Below are 21,396 nucleotides of genomic sequence, written 5' to 3'. Positions count from 1 at the left end.
CTGCCGATATATTCATCGACACTGGGCGGTGAGGCTATTACCGCCTGCAGCTCCGGGTCATGAGTTTTCCCCTTCACTGGCGACAGAGCTTCATTTCCTCAACCAACTTCAAGATGAACGGCGACACCTACTCATCCAGGGGTAAGTATCCTTAAAATTACTTTTTAATATAACTGCTAATATCTCTTAGATACTGGACGTTCCCGTGACTACTTCGTAAGTACCAGCCAATCTTTGGTCGCAACCGCGGCGATTAACCCCAATTCTAGCGCGACGAGCGACGTGATCGAGACCGAGGCGACCGGACCGAACGCGGAGCTGACAGAGCTGCTGACCGAGGCGCTGAACGTGGTTCTGTACGAGGAACAGAGCGTGGAGCTGAACGGGGCGATCGGAGTGATCGAGGTGAACGACGCCGATCGCGTTCGCCTCACCATGGATCCCGAGGCGACTCCCGTCGGGAACGCGAAGTGAACTCATACTCAACCAGCCGTGACTACCGTGCCCGTGAGCGCGAGGACCGTTACTCTGGCCGCCGTGACGATCGAGACTGGGACCGTGGCGACCGAGGTGACCGGGGTGACCGTGGCGGAGGTGACCGCGGTGGTGGTGACCGCGGTGGTGGTGACCGGGGCGATCGTCGCCGACGTGACTTTGACGACAGACCTCGCCGCGACCTGTTTGAAGACCGACGCGGCGGCGGACGTGGTGGCGGAGACCGTGGTGATCGCGGAGACCGTGGAGACCGTGGAGACCGCGAGAGAAGAGAGCGCAAGCGAAGCGCCACGCCCCCGCGGCGCAAGGAGCCTACTCCTGATCTGACAGATGTCGCTTGTGTGTTGACCCGCAAGCGTCGTTTGACTCAATGGGATATGAAGCCTCCTGGTTACGAGAATGTTACGGCCGAACAGGCAAAGATCTCAGGTATGTACTTGAAGCCCATGAGCTAGTGAAATTGTCTAACATTATTAGGGATGTTCCCTCTTCCCGGAGCTCCTCGTCAGCAGCCGATGGACCCCAGCCGCATGAAGGACTTCCTGAACCCCCCTACTGGCGAAAGCGAGAACGCTGCCCTCAAGCCTTCCAATTCTCGCCAATCAAAGCGCCTTTTCGTTTACAACATCCCGCCCGGTGTCTCGGGCGATGCTGTAATTGCCTTCTTCAATCTTCAGTTGAATGGTCTCAATGTCATTCACAGTGTCGACCCCTGCATCTCAGCCCAAGTTTCGGAAGATAAGTCATTCGCGCTTCTGGAGTTCAAGGATCCAAACGACGCTACAGTTGCATTGGCATTTGATGGAATTACCATGGCTGAGAGTGGAGACAAGGGACTTGAAGTGCGACGACCAAAGGACTACATTGTCCCCGATGGCAGCGCGGTCCAGCCAGTGCAACCCGACGTTGTTCTGACCGAGGTTCCCGACTCACCCAACAAGATCTGCATCTCTAATATTCCCACCTACATCAATGAGGAAGCTATAATCATGCTGCTCAAGTCATTCGGTGACCTTAAGTCGTTTGTCTTGGTCAAGGATGCTGCTACAGAGGAGTCTCGTGTAAGTTTGAGTATCTCCCTTCTGTCCAATGTTTTGCAACTAACCTTTCTAGGGAATTGCCTTTTATGAATACGTCGACCCGAACAACACTGCTCTGGCCGTTGAGGGTTTGAACGGCATGGAGCTTGTCGACCGTCACCTCAAGTTCGTTCGCGCCAGTATTGGAGCCACACAGGCCTCTGGTCTCGATATGGGCGTGAATGCCATGCAAATGTTTGCCAAGACCACCTCCCAGGATCTCGAGACCACCCAGGTCCTGCAGCTTCTTAACATGGTCACGCTTGATGAGCTCCTCAGTGACGAAGATTACGAAGAAATCATGGAGGATGTGAGCGAGGAATGCTCCAAGTTCGGAAAGATTATCGCAGTGAAGATCCCCCGCCGTGGACACGGTGCTGGCAAGATCTTCATTAAGTACGATAGTGCCGAATCTGCCACCACCGCTCTCAAGGCGCTGGCGGGTCGCAAGTTCTCTGACCGTACAGTCGTTGCCTCGTACTTCGGGGTTGAGAACTTCGACACCGAGGCTTGGTAAACCGGAGTTGATGCTGTTCATTTTCCATTTCTTATTTCCCTTGATGCAGGCGTGTTTTTTCTTTCTTTTTTCTCGGGACCATTCGCTTTTGGAGTAGATAGGTCCCAAATGTGTACCATAACAAAAAATGCTCACATCATCGGTCAGCTGAAATGCTCACTGAGCTTTAATTCTTTTTTCCCGTACAGCTGTGGTTCTCAGGGGGTCAGAATAAGGATTGGATGAAAATGGAGAAGACGAATGTCGGTAGGAGCTGTCTCAGATGATGTCTCAGATGATCTGTTCTAGGGTGTCTAGAGTGCCTCTACCAGCTCAATAACCGAGGATGGCCTCGGGGTGGATGGATTCTGTGAGGGATATTGCTCTGTGGTGCAATGTGATATTTGTACCTGTGCCTGTTCTATTTTGAACATAAATCGAAGAGTACATGTCTAAGGCATCTGGGGATTGGATCTGTGGTCAAGTTGTCAACATGGCGCTGCATACCACAGGACACCCCATATATATATATATGCCTATCTCACTCATCTCCAAACATTTTTTTTGCAGGTCGCCGTTCGGTCGGTAGAGATGTCGTTGTTTTTTATTTGCTCTGCCTTTGTCTCTTTACCCCCTTATACATACAGTATACTCTATCTACCCTCCTAAGGTCAATATAAACAGTCTCTCTACCGATATGACCGGTATAAGGTCTAGTCTTATTGCTGGTCTTAGATATTCCCGCCATCATCTCTTAACCTACGGGAGAATTTGTACAACACGACGAAGTAGATGGTGAAAGCTCACAACATGACCACGCAATTAATAGCATGAGAATGACAAAAGTCCCGGGGGATTAATATTACTGACATCCATGATGAGGCTAGAAATATGTTTGAAATAGAAGAGCAGAGAGAAAGAAGGTCGACAAATTATATTTGAATTATATCCATGATAAAACCACGTGACTTATATAACCCTCTACAGCATTACAATTCTGGTGGCTGGTATGGATTAGCCTGGAAGGTAAAAAAAGGAGAAACAAAGAAATATCTTGCTGTATAAAATGGAAGCCTAGAAGAGCGCTTCTTGACTGCGAGTTATTTTGGTGGCTCGAAGGAACGCAACCGCATAGTTTTTGCCTTGGATCCGAACCCGAACCCGAGATGAAGATCAAGAAGATCAAGAAGGCTGCAATGATTGATTACTTACCAATCGTGACCCCTGGCTCCAATCTTAGATCTTGGTTTTATGTATATTTGAGGATTTGTGGGTCTTCCAGCTAGGCCTGGAGCTTGATATCGAGCTTGGCATTTGTGCTTGGCAGACGGAGATGGTCACTACAATATATGTATAGTTAGTTATGCATGGAAAGTAAAAGGGCTTAGTATCGTATTCGGTTCTATACTTCTGGAGCCTAATGTACAAACTAAACTTTTCCTCGTATCATCAGAAATCGAAAGTATATAAAGGATGTAGAGCGAGGCCACAAGAATACATTAGAGATCAGAATCATAATATCGAAGGCCAATTGCACTGTCTTTCATATAGACTCATACTGCTCGGAAATACCAGCAATGTCAAAAGTGTCAAAAATGGCCCTCTTCCATCCACATCACAAGTTCAAGGTCCATTTGGTACAATTGTTCTTAGCAGTCGTTATTATCGCTCTTTCCGTCGCCCGACTACTCCTTTCGGGCCAAGAGACGAGGACGCGAGCTAGTACCATGGGATTAGGAATGGTAAGAATCGACCATCCTATGCAAGGCGGCACTTTCAAAAGTTCGATCTGACGCAGAGTACGGAATATAGGGTGCCAAATCGCTGGTCATCATCCTTTACCAGCTCGTGACGGAACATGTTTCTCGCTTCCAACGATGGGCGAGCCTGAAAGCATACCTTATTCTGAATTCGCTGGAGATAGTCTTTTGGGGCGCGGTGGTGTTCCTCGTCTTACAGGCAAATCTCCAGGTGTGTGTGGGTACAGGTTGTGCCCTGGGATGGGTGGTGATCGTGCTATCTGCAAACATGAGGCGAGCAAACTCAAGACCACAGGAAACCCCCTGATAATCTGATTAATCGGGAAAATTTACTGATATGGGAGAGTTTAGTATTCTTTCGGTCTATACGACTATCGTTTCCTACCTGGACTATCGATACTACAAGGCCAAAGGCCAGCAGCGGGGCTCTACTGTGAAAGAGGAACTCCCGCTTCATAGTAGGAGTAGGAGTGACTCAAGTGTCTGATGGTGAATGTATCAGACATTGGAGTCTGGTAAGTTTCAATCATATATATAGTTATAACCTGACTTAGAAATCTCCGGGGAGTTGAAACTTGCTGTAATTTAGATCGCTATGAGTTAAAATAGGGAACCCCCGAAGAATGCTGGCTCGTCGTCATACAGGAGAAGTTAGTTGTCTTCAAGACAGAGCTACTTTCTCTGTCCTGATCACTCTAGAACGTAGGCATTCTATCATAGGGTAGGTTCAAGTGACTTATAATCGCTGCTAAAGTGATAACTTGACTACGCAAAGAACAGAGTCTACCGTATGTATCAAGATGTTAATTGAGTTAAGTTTACCATAGCTGTAACCATAGCTATAAAACCGTAGTGTTAATAGGCTAGGTGGTCAATTTTAAACGTCCACTTCCCATGTCATCATCGTTGTCCGCTCTCAGATGGAGAGTCTTAAAATACCGAGGTGAGCATATCGGAGTGAGTATTGTATGGTCACCTGAATAAACAATATATACTATGTTATACTATGTTATACAATCTCAACCTCAAGCTCCCGGGTTTATACAACATAATTCAACATTTTATACTGTCGTGCTACAATATATATAATTGGGAGAACTTCCCTGCCTATCTCCCCCATCTGCCCCTCCCCTTTCTCAATTAGTTAGGTTGATCATATCATTTGTCGATTGAATCAATATGTATACATCTGAAAACCAAATTATACTGTTTACCATTTACTTGAACTGTAAAGTCTAAAGCTGAAGCGCTGAATTGACTAACACATGGACAGGCGGCGAACAAACTACCAAATGTCCCAAACACTAAGAAAATAAACGAAATGAGCGGGTAATAGGGCACACAGAAAAGCGGCAAGACAAGATATGGCGTAGCAAAAAAGTACATCACAAGAAGTGAAAGGTCCCAGGCTGACCCTCGCAGGATCGTATTATCAATCAATCGGTAAGAAAAAAAAACCCCATTCTTTTTTCGGTGCGTGGGCCCATCCAGTGAGAAAGCAGTTGCGTTATGGGATGGTGAGGGAGTGTGATGGGTGACAAGTGTAAGGAAAAAAAAGGGAACGAGAGTGGGATCAGTTAGTTGCCAGAAGTATAGGCAGAGGCAAAAGCAATGGGAGGGATATGGACATTAGCGAAGCGAGAAACCCTTTCGCTTGCCCTTCTCTTCGACAGGGCGTCCGGTCTCGAGGCGACCCTTCTTCTCCTCGAGTTCTCCGCGTTGGCGATCTAGCTGGTCCTTCATCTCGCGATGTCGGGCATAGAGTTCGTCTTCGCTCTGTTTGAGCTTGCTTTCTTTTTCGGCGACCTTCTGCTGGAAGACCATCTTCATTTCGGCTTCCATCTTGGCCAGCTTCTGCTCGTGCAGGGCGCGCTCCTCCTCCTGCTTGACGGCGGGGTTGACCTCCTTGAAGACGCTGGGGTCCTGGGCAACACCCATCAGGGTGAGCTTGTCGGACCGGTAGTTCTCGTACAGGAAGTTGTTGGTGTGCTCCTTGAGCTCCTCCATGTGGGTGCGGATCAGCATCTGGCGCAGCTTGACAAAGTCGCAGTGCTCCTCGTTGTCGACCTCGATGATACCCCAGGGGTAGCTACGGCCGCGGACGTGACGACCGTCAGCAGTGGTGACCTCGGAGTTGGCACCAACAACGGCGAAGGGAACCTTGGACATGATCTCCTGGTTCTCAGCAATGGTCTCCTCATCGTCAAGCTCGTAGCGGGGGCCTTCGAAGATCTGGAGGGAGTGTTGTTCGATATCGGCAAGGATCTAAAAGAGTCAGTATTCACAATTTCAATCGAATCAAAAAGGAGATCCCAAGAACATACACGCTGCTTGAAAAGGGTGACTTCCTCGTCGGTCAATGTATCGGCCTTGGCAATGACGGGGATCAAGTTGACCTTGGTGTGCAGGCGGCGCATCACCTCAATGTCCAGGGGCTTCAGGGAGTGACCGGTAGGCTGGATGAAGTAGACACAGGCGTGGATGCGGTTGTCAACAATGTTGCTGCGGTTGACCTTGTTCTCGGCCTCCAGGTAGGTGTCGTAGCGCTGCTCGATGTTCTCGACAATTGGGCGCCAGGAGTCATCGTTGTTGACAAAGTCACCGAATCCGGGGGTATCAATCACGCTGAGGCGGAGGCGCACACCGTTCTCCTCAATGTCGGCGCTAGTCGACTGGATGGACACGGTCTTGGGGATGATATCGGCATTAGGGCCGGTGCGCTCCTTCGGGGGGTAGAGCGAGGTGTTGAACAGAGTGTTCACGAGGGTGGACTTTCCGAGACCAGATTCACCTGGTGGATATGAGCATAGTCCATGGAATGTTATCACCTGTCTAACTTACCGACAACCATGACATTGAAGTTGAAGCCCTTGCGGACACTCTTGCGGTGCCACTGGTTGGGCAGGTTGGCGAAACCGACGTAGCCAGTGAGCTTGCGACGGACGACGTTCTTCATGTCAGTAGCGGCCTGAGCGGCGGCCTTGGGGTCGCGGGAGCTGACGGTCTGGGCGATACCGGAGCCCATGGGGTTGCTGCGCTCGACGAAAGGCGACTCCATACCACTGTTGGGAGTGGAAAGGTCCCGGGACGCGTCCGGAGACGCGACGGGGGAGCTACTCGCAGGTGGCGAAGCTTCAAACTTATCAGCATCTTGTCTGGGGAAGAGCCTCGAGATTGTTCGTCTCCTGATCACCGGGTGGGATAGCTTACACATTGCGAAAGCTTGGGATTTCGGATATGTAAAACCGTGAATTAAGATCCCCTAGATGATGAATGTCGTCAGTTGCCTTTCCTAATCTTCAGTGGGGTCGAATTGTCGCGATAGGGGAAAAAAATTTGGGGGAGCAGGGGGGGGATGTACCTAGAATCGTTCTTTCCAAAAAAAAAATAAAAAAAGGGGGGCTGGAGTAAATTGGCCAGAAGCGAGAGACGAGGAAAAGAAAAGAAGAGGAGAAGGGAGAAAATGAAACGAAAGAAGAGGAGAAAGATGGAGAGAAGGAGGTTGACTCTGCCAGTCTGGGAAAGAAAGGGGGGAGGTTGACTGGGGGGGGAGGGCCCAGCTATTCTGGAGTTGGTTTGGATCGACCCATGTAGAAACACCTGATGTGTTCCAACTATGTACATGTACAGAGTATACTGATCGTTTATCTATTATATATCTATAATATTGGATTGAACCTCTTTTCTCTTTTACTTTCTTTGGTTTAATTGATCCTATTTTATCAATATTTTGGGTCTTCTCTAGTTTATTTACTCTGTACACCGTAAAACACCGTAAATTGCTCGTGATTGTAGCTCGCATGGCTCTAAGCAATAGGACTGCAGTTTTATTTCGAGCTAGGAAGATGGGATTTCCTATTGGCAATGGGAATTGCTCGGAAGTTCCCCTCGTTTACATGCATGTGTACTCCGTACTTATGTACTTGTGTACTTGCCAGATATCTCTTCTCCTGAGATCAGGGGTTAAGAAGCCCCAGAATTGGTCCCACCAATCACCAGCTCACGTGAGCTCCACTATACCAAGGAAGATAACATTGGACTATAAAAAACATCGTATATATTACTAGAAGAGACTTGGATATTTTGAAACTAGCTGTACATCTAATTAGCCGTCTTGGTCTTCTTCTTGGGACGTTCGTCCTCCTGCTTTCCGCCTCCTCCATCGGAAGCATCACCCATCTCCTCATCACTATCTCCACTGCTCTCGTGATCCGAGTCGAACTCCTCGGCCACATCAGATTCCGAAGAACCAGCAAAGTCTTCGTCAACTGACGACTCATCCTCATCGGCTGATCCGCGGTCAGGTCGTACTTCGTCATCACTGGAGCCCATGGCATTGTTGTCAAGGGCAGCAGCAATAAGTCCAGCAGCCTAGGAAATAAATTAGCATTGGTATTAATGAACCAGGGAATTACAGTCCACATACCTCTTCGGCCATCTCATTTTTGATGCGGATGCTTTTAGCCTTGAAAAAGTCCTCGAGGGATTTTTGCTCCTCGCTGTTCATGTTAGAATATCGCCGGAAACAAGAACAAAATTCGGGGTGCTTACCGGTTGATGTTGCTAAATTGGTGCTCACCCAATCCACCCTTCAGGCTAACAGTGATGTCGAAGGTTCGGCTGGCGGAAACAGCGCCTCCAACACGCGACATTGTGACAATCGCGATGTTCTCCATTTGAATGTAGGTCGCGGGCTTGGGAACGAACATGAGACTCTTATCCAAGAAGTACAGAAGACCCTCGTTGGCCTTGATTGAACACTTCACGCCTTGGTGACCGTGGTGGCTATGGGAATGTTAGCAATGGGCTACGTGGGTGTTGCAAAAAGAAAGAAAGAAAGAAAGAAAGAAAGAAAGGCTGGCAGTTACTGACCTGGAGAAATCCTTGGAAGGCATAATGACCTTCTTTCCAGATAGGCCACGGAAGACCTTGGTGACGACTTGGTGGATTGGTTCTTCGTAGTGCGGCTGCAACTTGTCCTTGTACTGACTTTGCAAGATATCCCTAGAAGGTTGTTAGTGGGTGAAGTAGACACAAACGCAGGGAAACTGACTCTGTCATGTTCATCTCCAGGCTAATCTCCTCGTCCAGCTTCAGCTGCATAACCAGGAAAGGATAACGAGTCTGACCCTGTCGCAGAGGGGGATCAAGACCAAGCACAATAAGAGTGTGGGTATCGTCATTCTTGGGAAGGAGGAAGAATTTCTTAATGGCCGAATATTGAATCTTGTAGTCGTATGTCTTTCCGCGCAACCGGAAGGACGATTCGTACATGTCAATGTCGAAGCGACCTCTGGGCGTAAGGTGAAGAACATCGAGGAAAGTGGCAAAGGTATCACCGGCGACGTCTCCAATCTCGGCCTTGTCCATAAGCGTCTCGTAAAAGAGATTGGCAGCATTCTGCTCCTCAGCCTCTTCCTCGTTGTCTTCTTCCTCGCCCTCAGCGCCTTCGGCGCCTTCCGTCTTCTCCTTCTTCACGGCCGTTCCGGGAATGTAGAATCGCATTTCAACCATCTCGTCTGGGCCTGCGGCAGCCTTGCGGCCTCGGTTCTTTGTGCTTCCGGGCTTTGTCACGGCATCGTTTCCGTCGCCGGCGGGGAGGGAAAATTCAACGGCGACCTCGTTTCTTCCAGCCAGGTTGGTGTTTGAGATTTCGGAATAAGGGACCTCGAACGCGGGTCGGTTTTGGACGTTAAAGGCCAACTCTGCTTTTGTGAATTCTGCCTTGCCCCAGTTCCATCCTCGCAGAGCGTGCTCGCGGGTCTCCACGTTAATGCCGTACCAGATCTTGAATGCTTTGCTCAGTCGCTCAAGGTCCTTTTGGGTTGTCAGTCTGTAGATCAACAGTCGCCAAATTCTCGGTGGAGTATACCTCTTGGTCAAATCCATCCAGTTGGATTACTCCAGATGATCGCGATAGGATCTTCAGCTCAAAGCCTTTCGCAGCGCGACTCCAGTGGGCTGCGCCGATGTTGCTGCTGTCGAGCGTGAAAGTATCGCCACCGCCAGACGGGCGCCAGCCCAGACCACTTTCAGCAAGCTTGCATTTTCCAGGCTGCTTTGAGAGGTCTAGGTAGATGTTGTCGAAGCTCTCCCTGTAGGATGGTCAGTGCCGGACATGAGAAGCACAGCGAAAAATCTTACATGATGGAGCTTGTAGATGTAAGATTGCGGCAGTTAAAGGGAGAAGTTGCAAAAGTAATAGGTTCAAAATGACGAGAAAACAGATGAGAAAGGTAGGTGAGGGATCAGGGCAAGCTGGGTTGAAAGCTTTAGGATTTCGGTTTCTGGAGTTCGCGTTGCGGCGCGAGGGAGGCCACTTCAGCCAAAAAGCGTTTAGCGTTAAATGCCTGAGGCATTAAGGAGTTGAGCATCTACCATCTAACTACAACATATGTATAACTATTTGCTTTCCAGGTTGGTATTCTGAAGGGATCATTTAAGTAGTCTTTGAAATTTTTATTCAGTTCAATATAGAATAGTTGAGATGGTCGTATATTCTGAAACAAACCTTGGAAGTCAATCGTCAAAACATAATTGTTTCAAGTCAAAAGTTATACATCAAAGGCTATGACTAGTTAGTTACATAGAAAAGTCTCTTGCACAGAATGTGCTTTTTTTACTGTCTTCGTATACACCCAAAAAGAGCATCCAAAATACCAACAAAAAGACACGACAAGGCTGCATAAGTGGCAGACTCTTCTTGTAAAGTCATCAGTCAAGTTATCACCCAACTCGGCGTTGCACTGGTAGTTGCTAGACGACCAAGTCATATTTGATTGCAACCATATCCCCTAGCCGACTCTCCAAAGGTTGTTTATTTAGATGTTGACTGAGTTGAAACGAAGAATACTACTGGTAGGTATCAAACAGGAAATCTTCTAGAATTCAGAGGGATTAGGTCTATGAAACAAATGTAGTGTTCATCCTTTTCCATTCATGTAGAACTTCCCTAATAGTTAGTTAACTATAACTAACATAAAACTCTATAGATTATGTACACCTATGAACCTCCAGGGCTGCAAACTATGTTGTAGGTAGACATATTACACAGCCTGGTATACAGACGGTATATGTTCATTATGTGGATTCTGAAGGAGCCAATTATTTACATACATCGTATGCCCCGGAGGATTGCGTGTGTTCGATGCAGACCGAACCAGATCGTGGAGCCCGATTCTATATTTAAGCGAAACATCGCGGGGCTCTGGATCATTTCTGCGACGAAATCTCGGGATCCACTTGGTGGTTTAGCTCAACGTTGGTGTACGATGGAATTCTAAGATTATATTAATACATATCGATCTACCGATACATCATACAATATATATATAGTTAGGTGAGTACACATATTAAATTGTAGACTGACATTGAAATAGATGACATCAACACTTTGATATATATCAAAAGGGTTACGGAGTACAGGGGATGTGACTTTGCAGGAGATAAGGGTGCTAAATATTTCGTATCATCGTCATTACCGGCAAATTGGTCGTACGACGGTAGATCCTCATTCTACTTAGTCTTCTTTGTTCTGATAATTAAGGAAGATTAGGAGATACATATGTATATTATCATTTTGAGAATTTGGTTGACAAACAATAAAACCTTCAATTGCAAATACATAGTTAGTTACCTTTTCTCTTTCCATTTAGTGGTACATGTTACTATCCTTGTCAACAGCAAGACATTCAATATCACAACCATGGTCCACAGGTCCCCACTATTTAAACGGGAGGCTGGGAATAACCATTCCCATTGGTTGTATGTGAGTCGTGAAGTGCATTAGCGTGATGGTCGCTGTATTTTTAATTTGGGAGATTGTAATATGAAGTATTACCATTTCAATTTCGAAAAACAAGCAAACTGGGTCTTCCCCTGGGTTCCCTTCACCTTCACCATCCAGTCATTCGTTAATACTCAAATGCAGTGAGGCTTCGGTCTCGAGCATGATTCATTCATTTACATTCCTTCGCTTTTAAGTTCTCTTTTTTTTTTATGCCACATTCCTTATCACGTTCTTTTCTCCACGCGTTGCGGCCTGACGGCCTCCCTGAATTCCCTAGACAGAACAACCCTGTCTAGTCTTCCCACACTCGCTTCAGCCATTTCAACTGGTCAACTACACTTCTCTTGCCCGTCGTCGCTCCCACGACAATGAGGATCTCTTCATTGTTTGGGCCCGCGGCGGCCGGCTGGCCCTCGCTTCTTGCGCTTTTACCGACTCTCAACGCCCTGTCATTCGAGTCAGTCTCCGTTCCGGAACTGGACCTGACCTCGCTGGGACGGGTATCAATCACTGGTGATTTCGATGGCGTCTCCCTCTATCAGTATAAGGAACAGACCGAATCAATTCCTGATGGCACCCAAGCCCTTCTGACCCCACTACCGAACGGCATTCTCACAAATCTTTCGTCCACCGATGCGCAAATCAAGGCCATGTGCCCCTTCACTCAGAAGGATGGAAAATTCGCGGGAATATTTGTCGGTGGTAACTTTACTAGCCTGGGCGGAGTCAATTCGCCCGGTGCTGCTCTCTTCGACCCGAACACCAGCAAAGTTACTGCCTTGCCGGGCCTTTCGGGCTCGGTAGCGGCTGTGACTTGCGATCAGGACACTAACCGGGTCTACGTCGGAGGAAAATTCACCCACGACAACACGACTAACGTCGTCGCGTGGGCGCCTGACGATGGCTGGACTGATCTCCCGTTCAAGGGCCTGAATGGTCCTGTCAGCTCGATTTTGAAAGCTGATAATGGCCATATCATCTTTGGGGGATCGTTCGATGCCCTGGGAAACACCACTAGCTCCTCAAACGAAAGACAAATTCTCAACCTTCAAAATGCGACCGTCACATCCGATGCAGACTCCCCTTTGGACGGCTACTCCGATCCTCATAATATCATTTGCTCGACAAATGGGGAGGCTGCCAAAGGCAAGACCTATCTTCTACACGACTATGCGCCGGGATTTTGGAGAGCAGACCTCGGCTTTGACTTTTTCCCAACCAAAATCCGCCTTTACAACACTCATCTGGATGGACGCGGCACCAAGACATTTTTACTTCGAGCGCTCCCCGACAACGGTATCATGAATCTGACTTACACCGACGAGTCGGGAAAAAAGACTAGCTGTGACTCATCCTGCCCGCTTTCCAGCAACCCGGCAGAAGAATATCGTGAATTCACCATGGTAAATCCCGTTGGTATGCAAGGACTCCAGATTGAAGTTCTTAGTTGGTACGGAAAAGGAGCTGGCCTGAACGGCATTGAGGTCTTCCAAGATCAAATCCTAACATACGCTGTCGATCAATACAACGAACCGACATGCTCAGGCATCGAATACCCTGCCAAGTCAACGCGCACCGGTTCTTGGACCGTCGAGTCTGGGTATGTGTCTGCAAAGGTGACTGACTCTGATGCCTCGACTACATCCGTCACTTTCGAGCCTGATGTGAAGAAATCCGGCAACTATACCATCAAGCTATATACACCCGGCTGCATGCAGGACAACTCTTGCAGCTCACGGGGGATTGTTAATGTCACGGCTACCCTTTCGAGTGGATCTAACTCCAACCAGCCCGATCCAAAATATATCTACCAGACCAACCGCGACGACAAGTACGACGAATTCTATACTGGGTACGTTGACGCCAACAGTGACTCCTTCCGACCAAAAGTTACACTGCGGGCCAAGGACGGTCAAGGAGATATCACCATTGTGGCGTCTCGTGTCCGATTTGAACTACTCTCCAGCACTGGCGGTCTGAATGGACTGTACGACTATGATCCGACCTCCAAGACGGAAACCTCGGATATTACCAAGTCGGACATCAATAAGGCGGGGACTTCACTTGACCACAACGCAACAATCTCAATCATCAAGGAGCATGATGATGTGATCTATGTTGCCGGCAACTTTTCAGACAGCAAGATTCACCATATCATGTCGATTAAGGATGGCAATGTCACAGCAATGCCCGGCTCCGGATTGAACTCTCCAGTACTAGCAATGGCCACCCTTGACGATATCCTGTACGTTGGAGGTCGCTTCACAGATACCTCAGACGCAGGTTCAAACGGCCTCAATCACGTTGCGGCATACTCATACTCTTCCAAAGAGTGGTCGGCCCTTGGGGCAGGTCTGAACGGTCCTGTCAATTCGATTTGGCCTGTTGAATTGAATGCATCAACTGCTATTAACGAAACCATCCTTGCTGTGAGCGGCGACTTCGACCAGATCGTTGCTTTCAACGGGAACCCCGCGGTATCTGTTGCTGGGTTCGCCATTTGGGTCCCTTCCCACAAGGACTGGCTCCAGAACCTGAATGTTACACAGATGCAGTTCGGCGGTCAACTCTCAAGTGTTGCTTCGCACAACAACACACTCATTCTGGCAGGCAACCTTGCCACCAATGGTATCATCGCCGGTGGTGCGATATCACTTCTAGACCCCAATGATTTGCAACTCATTCCCCTGTCGATGAAGGTTAACCACCAAAAGTCTACCACTGGTCTGATCACTGGTGCCTATGATACTGGTTCGGACCGCAATCTCACCATCTACGGTGGGCATTTCGCTGCCGCTGGCAGCAATGGATCGACCATTGAAAACATTGCCATCCTCAACGGCACCAATGGGAAGATCTCAGGTCTGCCTGGGGGTGTCGGCAGTAACTCAACATTTGTTTCAATGCTTGTGCACAACGACACCCTCTATGCGGGTGGAAACGTCACCGGAAGCATCGGTCGTGTAAATCTGCAAGGTCTTGTCATTTACGACCTGGACAAGAATGAGTTTTCACAGACGCAGTCGGTTTTCACAGGCTCGGATGTTTCGGTCAATGCTGTCGTCAATCGTCCGAGTTCGTCCGATATCTACTTTGGAGGAAACTTCGAAGGTGTCGGGCAATTCCCATGTAATTCTGTCTGCTATATGGATGCCACCACCGGCGAATGGGATCAACCTGGTTCGTCCATGAGTGGCACCGTGATTGACCTTTACTGGGCCAGTCAAAATAAGCTGATGGCTGTGGGCGATCTTAATGTGGGTGGCAACAAGACCTCAATTGCTATCTACGATGCGAAAGCTGAACAATGGACTGCCTTCTCTGGAGCGTCCCAGTCGGATCTCCCCGGAAATGTCACTACGTTTACTGCTTCCAGCTCAGATCTGTCAAAGTTCTGGCTTGGAGGTACTGCGACTAATGGGTCGGCTTTCTTCTTGAGCTACGACGGTTCCAATTTCCTAACTCCCGGAAATCTTTTCGAAGAGGGCACGGTCATCCGTGGTCTAGAGCTTCTTCCTCTCAGCCATGATCATTCCGCAGCCTCCCTGTTGAGTAACGACCAGACGTTGTTGATCATGGGTTCGCTTGTGATTCCGGACTTCGGACATGCTTCAGCGGCGCTCTACAATGGAACCCATATCACCCCATTTATCCTTTCCCAGAAAGCCGATGGCCAACCGGGCAGCATGTCGCAGTTCTTTTCCGAGAACAAAAACCCTTACACCACTAGCAGTGAGTATACCTGACCTTTTGTTCTTGACTTGACAGGGCTCGATACTGACTTTTCAACCTAGCAAAACATCACTCCAATGGCATCGCAGTCTTGGTAGCTTTCTGCTGTGCCCTCGGCTGCGTCTTCCTCATCGTCCTAGCCGGTGTCATCCTGAACAAGGTACAACGCCGCCGCCAGGGCTACGCCGCTGCCCCTCAAACCTTCGGCACCGATCGACCATCCGACATGCAGCGTGTGCCGCCCGAGTACCTCTTCAACTCGCTGCATCAGCCTAATCCGGGTGCCCCGGTCCTTTAATGCCCCCTTTCGTTCCAAAAACACTTAACGCCTCTGATTTTCAAGGGTTACCGTTTTTGCTTTTGTTCTTATCAGAAGCAACGTTGCTATACCCAGCCGTCTTTAATGTCTTTTGTTTTATTCGCTTTTGTTTGTTTTTCGCGCCGGCCATATCGCGATTTATCTCCAAACTATTTTTCCCCTGGCTCCTTGTGGCTACATTCCTTGAAATCTCTATTGTGAATATGCCTCTATGTTGATGTACCATATGCTTCTCAGCTATTTATTTCCTACTTGAATGGATGGGTGTTGCTAGGGAGGTTGGAGATAAATGTAGATAGCCACGCTTTGTTCGTGGACACAACAACTAATACAATACCCTTTTGCTGATGGAGATATTCTTAAGAAATACGTATATATACAATGATAGCAATATGTGATGTGGCGAAAAAAAGTGCGTAGGCCAGTTTTCACATAATAACACCTGAGCACATGACCTCTGGAGCACAGCCTTGTCTGACTCAGTTTATTTGTGTGGGGGCCCCAGGTCACCTGGTCTCTCCCCGCAAGTCGATCTCCAGGTTTTCGTTTCCCCAAACTCAACCCCCAACCACTTTCTCTACCTCTTATGTTGTTACTGTGTCGCATTCATGCCATTTCGGTATGCGATCACGAACCGGCTGGCAAGTTTATGCGCCCAACTGTTGTGGTATATTGCTGACGTGAACCCAGCTTAACGTGTCGAACACGAAAGCTTAAATGTAGGGATCTGTTCTCTCGACCGTTTGATTGCCTGACTAAATAATTTATAGGCGATGAAGAAAAGCCCGAATGTTCACAGTGTCGCAAAGGTGGCCGAGAATGTCGTCCGAGTGAAGGAGTAGTTTTCCGCCATCAACAGAACGCGTCGATGAACCAGAACTCCCCCGATGGTCGGGGGAGTCTCAACGGGTTCTATTCGTATAAGAACACCTTTGACAAGGATAGTGTGTGGCTGGATGTTCCCAAACATGGTACGGCACCACGGGAACATACTGTTTGGGCCTGGGCTTTTGTTGGACGGTAGCTCACGTTCTCTGCAGTAATTTTCGTCGACAACTCCGATCCATATGCCGACGACCTCGAAGCTTCACTTGTAGATCCGAGCATCGCAGCGCAAACAGACTCCTCACATTATGGATGGGGTAGTGGAGGCTCTCGAACAAACGATGCCGAGACACAGGGATTGGAAGCCTTGTCGGCGGTCGCAACGCACGATCGCTTCCCTTATTCTTCCCTAGACCACTCGGTCTCCGATAGTACCTCCTATACCTCTCCAAACCCACGAGGGAGTACCGCTATACCCCCGGCTTCGCCCTCCATGTCGCTGTCGTCCACCAGCAACAATACCAACATTAATTTCCTCCTCAACCCCTCGCATTCGATGTCCCCCTCCATCGACCCAAGTATGCAACTCTCTGAGCGGAACACTGCACTTCCATCAAGACCGGCAGCTTCACAGAGAAGCTTGAGTTATATGAGTCAAATGAGCCTCATGAACCACAAACCAGACGATAATTCAGAGACCGATTTCGAGACCGCTTTTCTTCTGCGACATTACTCAGAAGGACCGGGGCTGTGGTATGTTTTCTTCCATGCGCTGATGTGGAACCTTGAGTAACGATAATATCTGCAGGATGGATCTCTTTGACCTAGGGACGTATTTCGCTTCCTACGTCCCAGTGCGAGCAAGAACCAACCCTCTCTTGAAATTCGCCGCCTGCGCATATTCCGCCAAACAGCTAGGCCGAGTCAAAGGTGCCAAGGCACCAGTAGGCGGAGTCTGTACACAGCAAGCTGCCATGGAACTGTGGCCTGACAAAGACCCCGACTTCGCATGGTACGGGGCCAAGTATTATGAAAAGGCCATCCAGCTGTTAATGAAGGAGCTGCAACCTGATGCAGAAGGTCCACCTCCATTGAGCACCCCCGAGGCTTTCGGTCAATGGCAGGCTGCCGAACTTTCTGTAGATTCGGATAACCCACGTAAGCGCCGCAGACGGGTTTCTGGTAGTCGGCTCTCGCATGGAGTTCATTCGGATGAGGTGCTCGCGGCGACGGCCATTCTGTCTGTGTATGAGTTCCTCGATGCTGCAGGCCCTGCGTGGAATCGTCATTTGAGTGGCGTGAAGTCGTTGCTTGATGTCGCCGAAGTAGGCATGATGCCTCTTGAGCAGCGTGCGTCTCCGGGAGAGAACTCATATCAAACGCAGACGCCCAAGAAGTCGGGTCTTTCCAAGGCTCGGAGGGCGACATTTTGGAATTTCGCGCGGCAGGACTATTTAGCTGCATGTGAGTGTTGTCTCCCAGCGAATCGTTCCCCCCAATCGCCGCTGACAGAAAGAAGTCATCAATGAATGCCACACAAGACTGAACACAGATGACACCATCCTCTGGACCGAAGCAGGTCTACTCATCGACAACGCGGGCTTTGTCCGCGCCAGCAACACAGGCGCTGCAGGATATCCGGAAGGCGAAGATATAATGAAAGAAGACCTAATCAGTAACGGCCTAATCTGGATAATGTCCAAGATAGTCAACTTCATAAGCTCCGGCGATAACGTGCACCTCACCGACCACCGACCCGTGCCAGGACCCCTAGGTATGTCACAACAAGCCCTCCTGGAGCGGTGGTATAGGCTCGAATCCGAGCTCGACGCATGGTACAACGGGATCCCAGAGACCTTCCAGCCCTGCGCACGAATGGACCCATTCAACCTCACACACCATCGCTCGCGCAACGAAAACGAAGACATGTCCACCCTGCAGGAAATCTGGTATAGTTTGCCTATGTGCGCCTCCGCCATGCAGCATTACCACATGGCGCGCATTCTGCTGCTCATTAACAAGCCGCACGAGTCCACCAGCCGCCGGAGCACTATCACGCTCCGGCTCCAGTCATACCGCTCCATCGAGTCTGAGATCGCATTCCACAGCCGCGAGATCGTGGGGATCGGTCTCTCCCGCCCGGATGGAAGTGTCCGAATCAACTCCCTGCAGCCGCTCTTTGTTAGCGGTCAGTGTCTAACTGACCCACGCGAGCGCCGCACTACCGTGCGTCTGTTGAGGAGTATCGAGTCTGATCTGGGCTGGGCAACTGAGTACCGTGTGCAGCAGTTGCTGAAGGAGTGGGGGTGGGATGACAGTTCGACCCGATCGCCGGGTTCTTCTGGTCCCTGAGGCTTGAAGGTGCCTTGTTTTTCACAAGATAAGGTTTTCAGCCCGTGAACTAGGTATATCGTCCAGAGTGGAGGGGTTGTCGCGGGCTCGGCAACCACCCTCATTGTATAGTACCTGGTCCCTCCTTGGTCGGACCTGTATTGGACCGATGAGGTCATTTTGAAGGTACTGGAGTGAACGGCGTATTTGCAGAGTAGTGTGTCGGCTGGCATCGAACTGTGACTATGCATTTGAGTCCTGTTACCGCCCACACGCCGTGCCATGTTAAGAAATGGCTTGTCAAGCGCCAAGCGCCAAGCGACTGGGTATTCTCATCATTCATGTGGGGGATATGGCCCTCACATGGTGTGAAGAATGCCAGAGACATGAGTAATGATCATGATACCCGTGGACCTGTTATGATAATCATAGTATTAGTGCGAGTGTACTTCGATATAATGTGCAATGTTCAAAGTGCCATGTGCAATGTATGTAGTATAACAATAAAGTAGACAAGTGAATTCTAAAGAAGAAGAAGAAACCAGGAAGATTAGCAAATTCCGTGTCGAGAACCTTTCCTCATTTGATTCTGCAGCTTCGGTTGAGTTGCCTCTGAGTTTCTGCATATGACGCCGAACCCTATGCGGAGTACTCCATACTCCATACTCCATACTCCATACATTATCCATATTATTCAGATCCCTAGGTATATTCCAGTACTTATTCGAGCTTCTCTATGCTGTTATATGTTGTAGGCTGATTTGATCATTATCTACTCTTTGATTGTCCTTCACCTACTAACACACCTATTAACACACCAAAAATATCAAAATATCAAAATATCAACGTCTTTTTAAATCTCTTAGCACTACCCTAACCCACCGCTTCAGCCCTAAGACTAAACCCCAACCCTCAACGTTGCAGGTTTTCCGTTGACCATGGTGTCACAGAATCCACTTACCCCCCACTGATTTACCCATCCGGGGTTCTGGGGGAGGCAAGTTATCCGAATCAAGTCGCTCCAGATGCGATATTATTCAGGATCTACACGGTTACGAGAATATCTCGGGTTCCTATTACCGGTTATCCCGTACATATTTCGTGTTAGGTAGGATTCTGGGGATCATTTTTTTCGGAATGGAGAATAGAGAATGGAAAGTCTGGCGGAGGTTGCAGCATGGAGGGGGGTGGAAAGAGGGGGTTTATAACAACTCGAACTTAAGGGTTGATCGCTGTGGGGGAGGAAGTTAGAGAACTTTGGATTTAAAGATTTTAGATTTTGATGGAGGGGGGCTTGAACATTACTTTATTATTTTAGTTAGGGGCTTAGACTTAGACTTGGACTTGGGCTTGGGCTTGGGGTCGGGTTTGTGATGAGCTTGGAGTGCATCTGCATTATTTGGGATCTCAAGCGAAGTGGAGTTTTAGCGCGATGTTCCCTGAGTGTAAGTGCAAAAGTGCAAATTCAGGGATAATATTGAGCTCGTTTATTTAGTGTTTTTCTTTTTTGTTGAGTGATTTACTCCGTACATACTTGGTTTGGGAATAGAACGAAGTGGGGGGCTGGGGCGTTGACAAGTCTTTAGTTTTGATGGCGGCAGTTGCCTGGTCTAAAAATGAAGACTGTTTCAGTAGTGAAGTCTGTCCTGCCCCACGGTTTCCTTTTCTTTTTTTGTCTTTTACTTGTAGGGTTAGGATTGACTATGAGCTAGTGGGTCGATGCGGATGGGAAGAGTAACGAGTCGGATTGATAGCTTTGTGCTAAGGCCTAGGGTATAGTTATCTATACCTAAGGTAGGTTTCTTATATAACTACAACATATAAAGAGTCTTAGTAATTACGAGGATAGAATTAAGGTAATAAGGAAAACTACTAGTAGGGTTCTGTGATTTGATGCGGACATCGGGCTGTGCGTGTGCTAGGCGTTGTATATGACTCATCAGTGGAGGATGCCCAGGTGGTGATCTTGATAGAGAAGAACAAAATATCAAGACTTGAAGAGTGCGTGTTTAACTGGGTTAAGAGTCGGGTCGGTGATTGGCGTTAAGTGTGATAATCAGGAGATCTAGACCATGTTGTATTATTGCGGACTATGTATCCAAGAATGTTCAGCCTTGGTCTTTTTTTTTTTTGATGTTCCTTCAGATGTCTTTTTTAGGTGTAACCGAAGGCGGGAAAAAAGCATATTCTGTGAAGACTTTTCTATGTAGTACTCCGTACGGAGTATAACCTTTGATAGTGCTGATCTGCCCGAAAAATGAGATCTACCGTGATGATCAGGTTCCGGTTGATACGGTGATTGGCATGGATCAGGATTCTAGGACTTTTAGATGCATTCAAATCATCTTGTTAATCATCTTGTTAACCACTTCGCTGTGATAGATCGTCTAGTAACATCCAGAGTACATACATATATCATAGTTATATAACTCTGTTAGCCGTCTGATTGGACTTATGAGCGACGAATGTCGGCGGTGATCACAGCAAGAGATGGGTTAGTCATAATGATTGGGTGGATTAACGCGTGGGCTCTCGGAGAGGAATTCTATTGTTGGTCACACTAACCACTT

General features: G+C 48.4%; 6 protein-coding genes across 6 annotated transcripts; 4 read left to right on the top strand and 2 right to left on the bottom strand.

Moving 5' to 3' along the window:
• Window positions 1–113: 113 nt before the first annotated feature.
• N7516_008995 (splicing factor u2af large subunit) lies at window positions 114–2,091 on the top strand (the record flags this gene model as incomplete). Its single annotated transcript, XM_057221714.1, has 5 exons — window positions 114–141; window positions 191–216; window positions 270–924; window positions 973–1,556; window positions 1,609–2,091. 5 exons carry the CDS (start codon window positions 114–116, stop codon window positions 2,089–2,091), a joined length of 1,776 nt encoding a protein of 591 aa, XP_057071986.1.
• Window positions 2,092–3,665: 1,574 nt separating this feature from the next.
• On the top strand, window positions 3,666–4,137 carry N7516_008994 (uncharacterized protein; the record flags this gene model as incomplete). The annotated part of the gene is made up of 2 exons (XM_057221713.1): window positions 3,666–3,812; window positions 3,883–4,137. The coding sequence occupies 2 exons, from the start codon at window positions 3,666–3,668 to the stop codon at window positions 4,135–4,137; spliced, it is 402 nt and encodes a 133-aa protein (XP_057071985.1).
• A 926-nt stretch (window positions 4,138–5,063) lies between these two features.
• On the bottom strand, window positions 5,064–7,044 carry aspB (septin AspB; the record flags this gene model as incomplete). The annotated part of the gene is made up of 3 exons (XM_057221712.1): window positions 5,064–6,095; window positions 6,155–6,621; window positions 6,672–7,044. The coding sequence occupies 3 exons, from the start codon at window positions 7,042–7,044 to the stop codon at window positions 5,460–5,462; spliced, it is 1,476 nt and encodes a 491-aa protein (XP_057071984.1). The 3' UTR covers window positions 5,064–5,459.
• An 887-nt stretch (window positions 7,045–7,931) lies between these two features.
• Window positions 7,932–10,224, bottom strand: N7516_008992 (FACT complex subunit POB3; the record flags this gene model as incomplete). Its single annotated transcript, XM_057221711.1, has 7 exons — window positions 7,932–8,201; window positions 8,257–8,329; window positions 8,382–8,615; window positions 8,703–8,834; window positions 8,884–9,647; window positions 9,703–9,925; window positions 10,220–10,224. 7 exons carry the CDS (start codon window positions 10,222–10,224, stop codon window positions 7,932–7,934), a joined length of 1,701 nt encoding a protein of 566 aa, XP_057071983.1.
• A 1,763-nt stretch (window positions 10,225–11,987) lies between these two features.
• Window positions 11,988–15,658, top strand: N7516_008991 (uncharacterized protein; the record flags this gene model as incomplete). Its single annotated transcript, XM_057221710.1, has 2 exons — window positions 11,988–15,351; window positions 15,414–15,658. 2 exons carry the CDS (start codon window positions 11,988–11,990, stop codon window positions 15,647–15,649), a joined length of 3,600 nt encoding a protein of 1,199 aa, XP_057071982.1. The 3' UTR covers window positions 15,650–15,658.
• A 633-nt stretch (window positions 15,659–16,291) lies between these two features.
• On the top strand, window positions 16,292–18,847 carry N7516_008990 (uncharacterized protein; the record flags this gene model as incomplete). Its single annotated transcript, XM_057221709.1, has 6 exons — window positions 16,292–16,311; window positions 16,361–16,389; window positions 16,441–16,641; window positions 16,711–17,248; window positions 17,304–17,959; window positions 18,015–18,847. 6 exons carry the CDS (start codon window positions 16,292–16,294, stop codon window positions 18,845–18,847), a joined length of 2,277 nt encoding a protein of 758 aa, XP_057071981.1.
• Window positions 18,848–21,396: the final 2,549 nt, after the last annotated feature.

Source organism: Penicillium verrucosum, assembly GCF_028828655.1.
Source record: "Penicillium verrucosum strain IBT 35672 chromosome Unknown utg000003l_segment0_segment0, whole genome shotgun sequence".
Classification (NCBI taxonomy): domain Eukaryota; kingdom Fungi; phylum Ascomycota; class Eurotiomycetes; order Eurotiales; family Aspergillaceae; genus Penicillium; species Penicillium verrucosum.
This window is presented reverse-complemented; position numbering and strand designations above follow the sequence as displayed.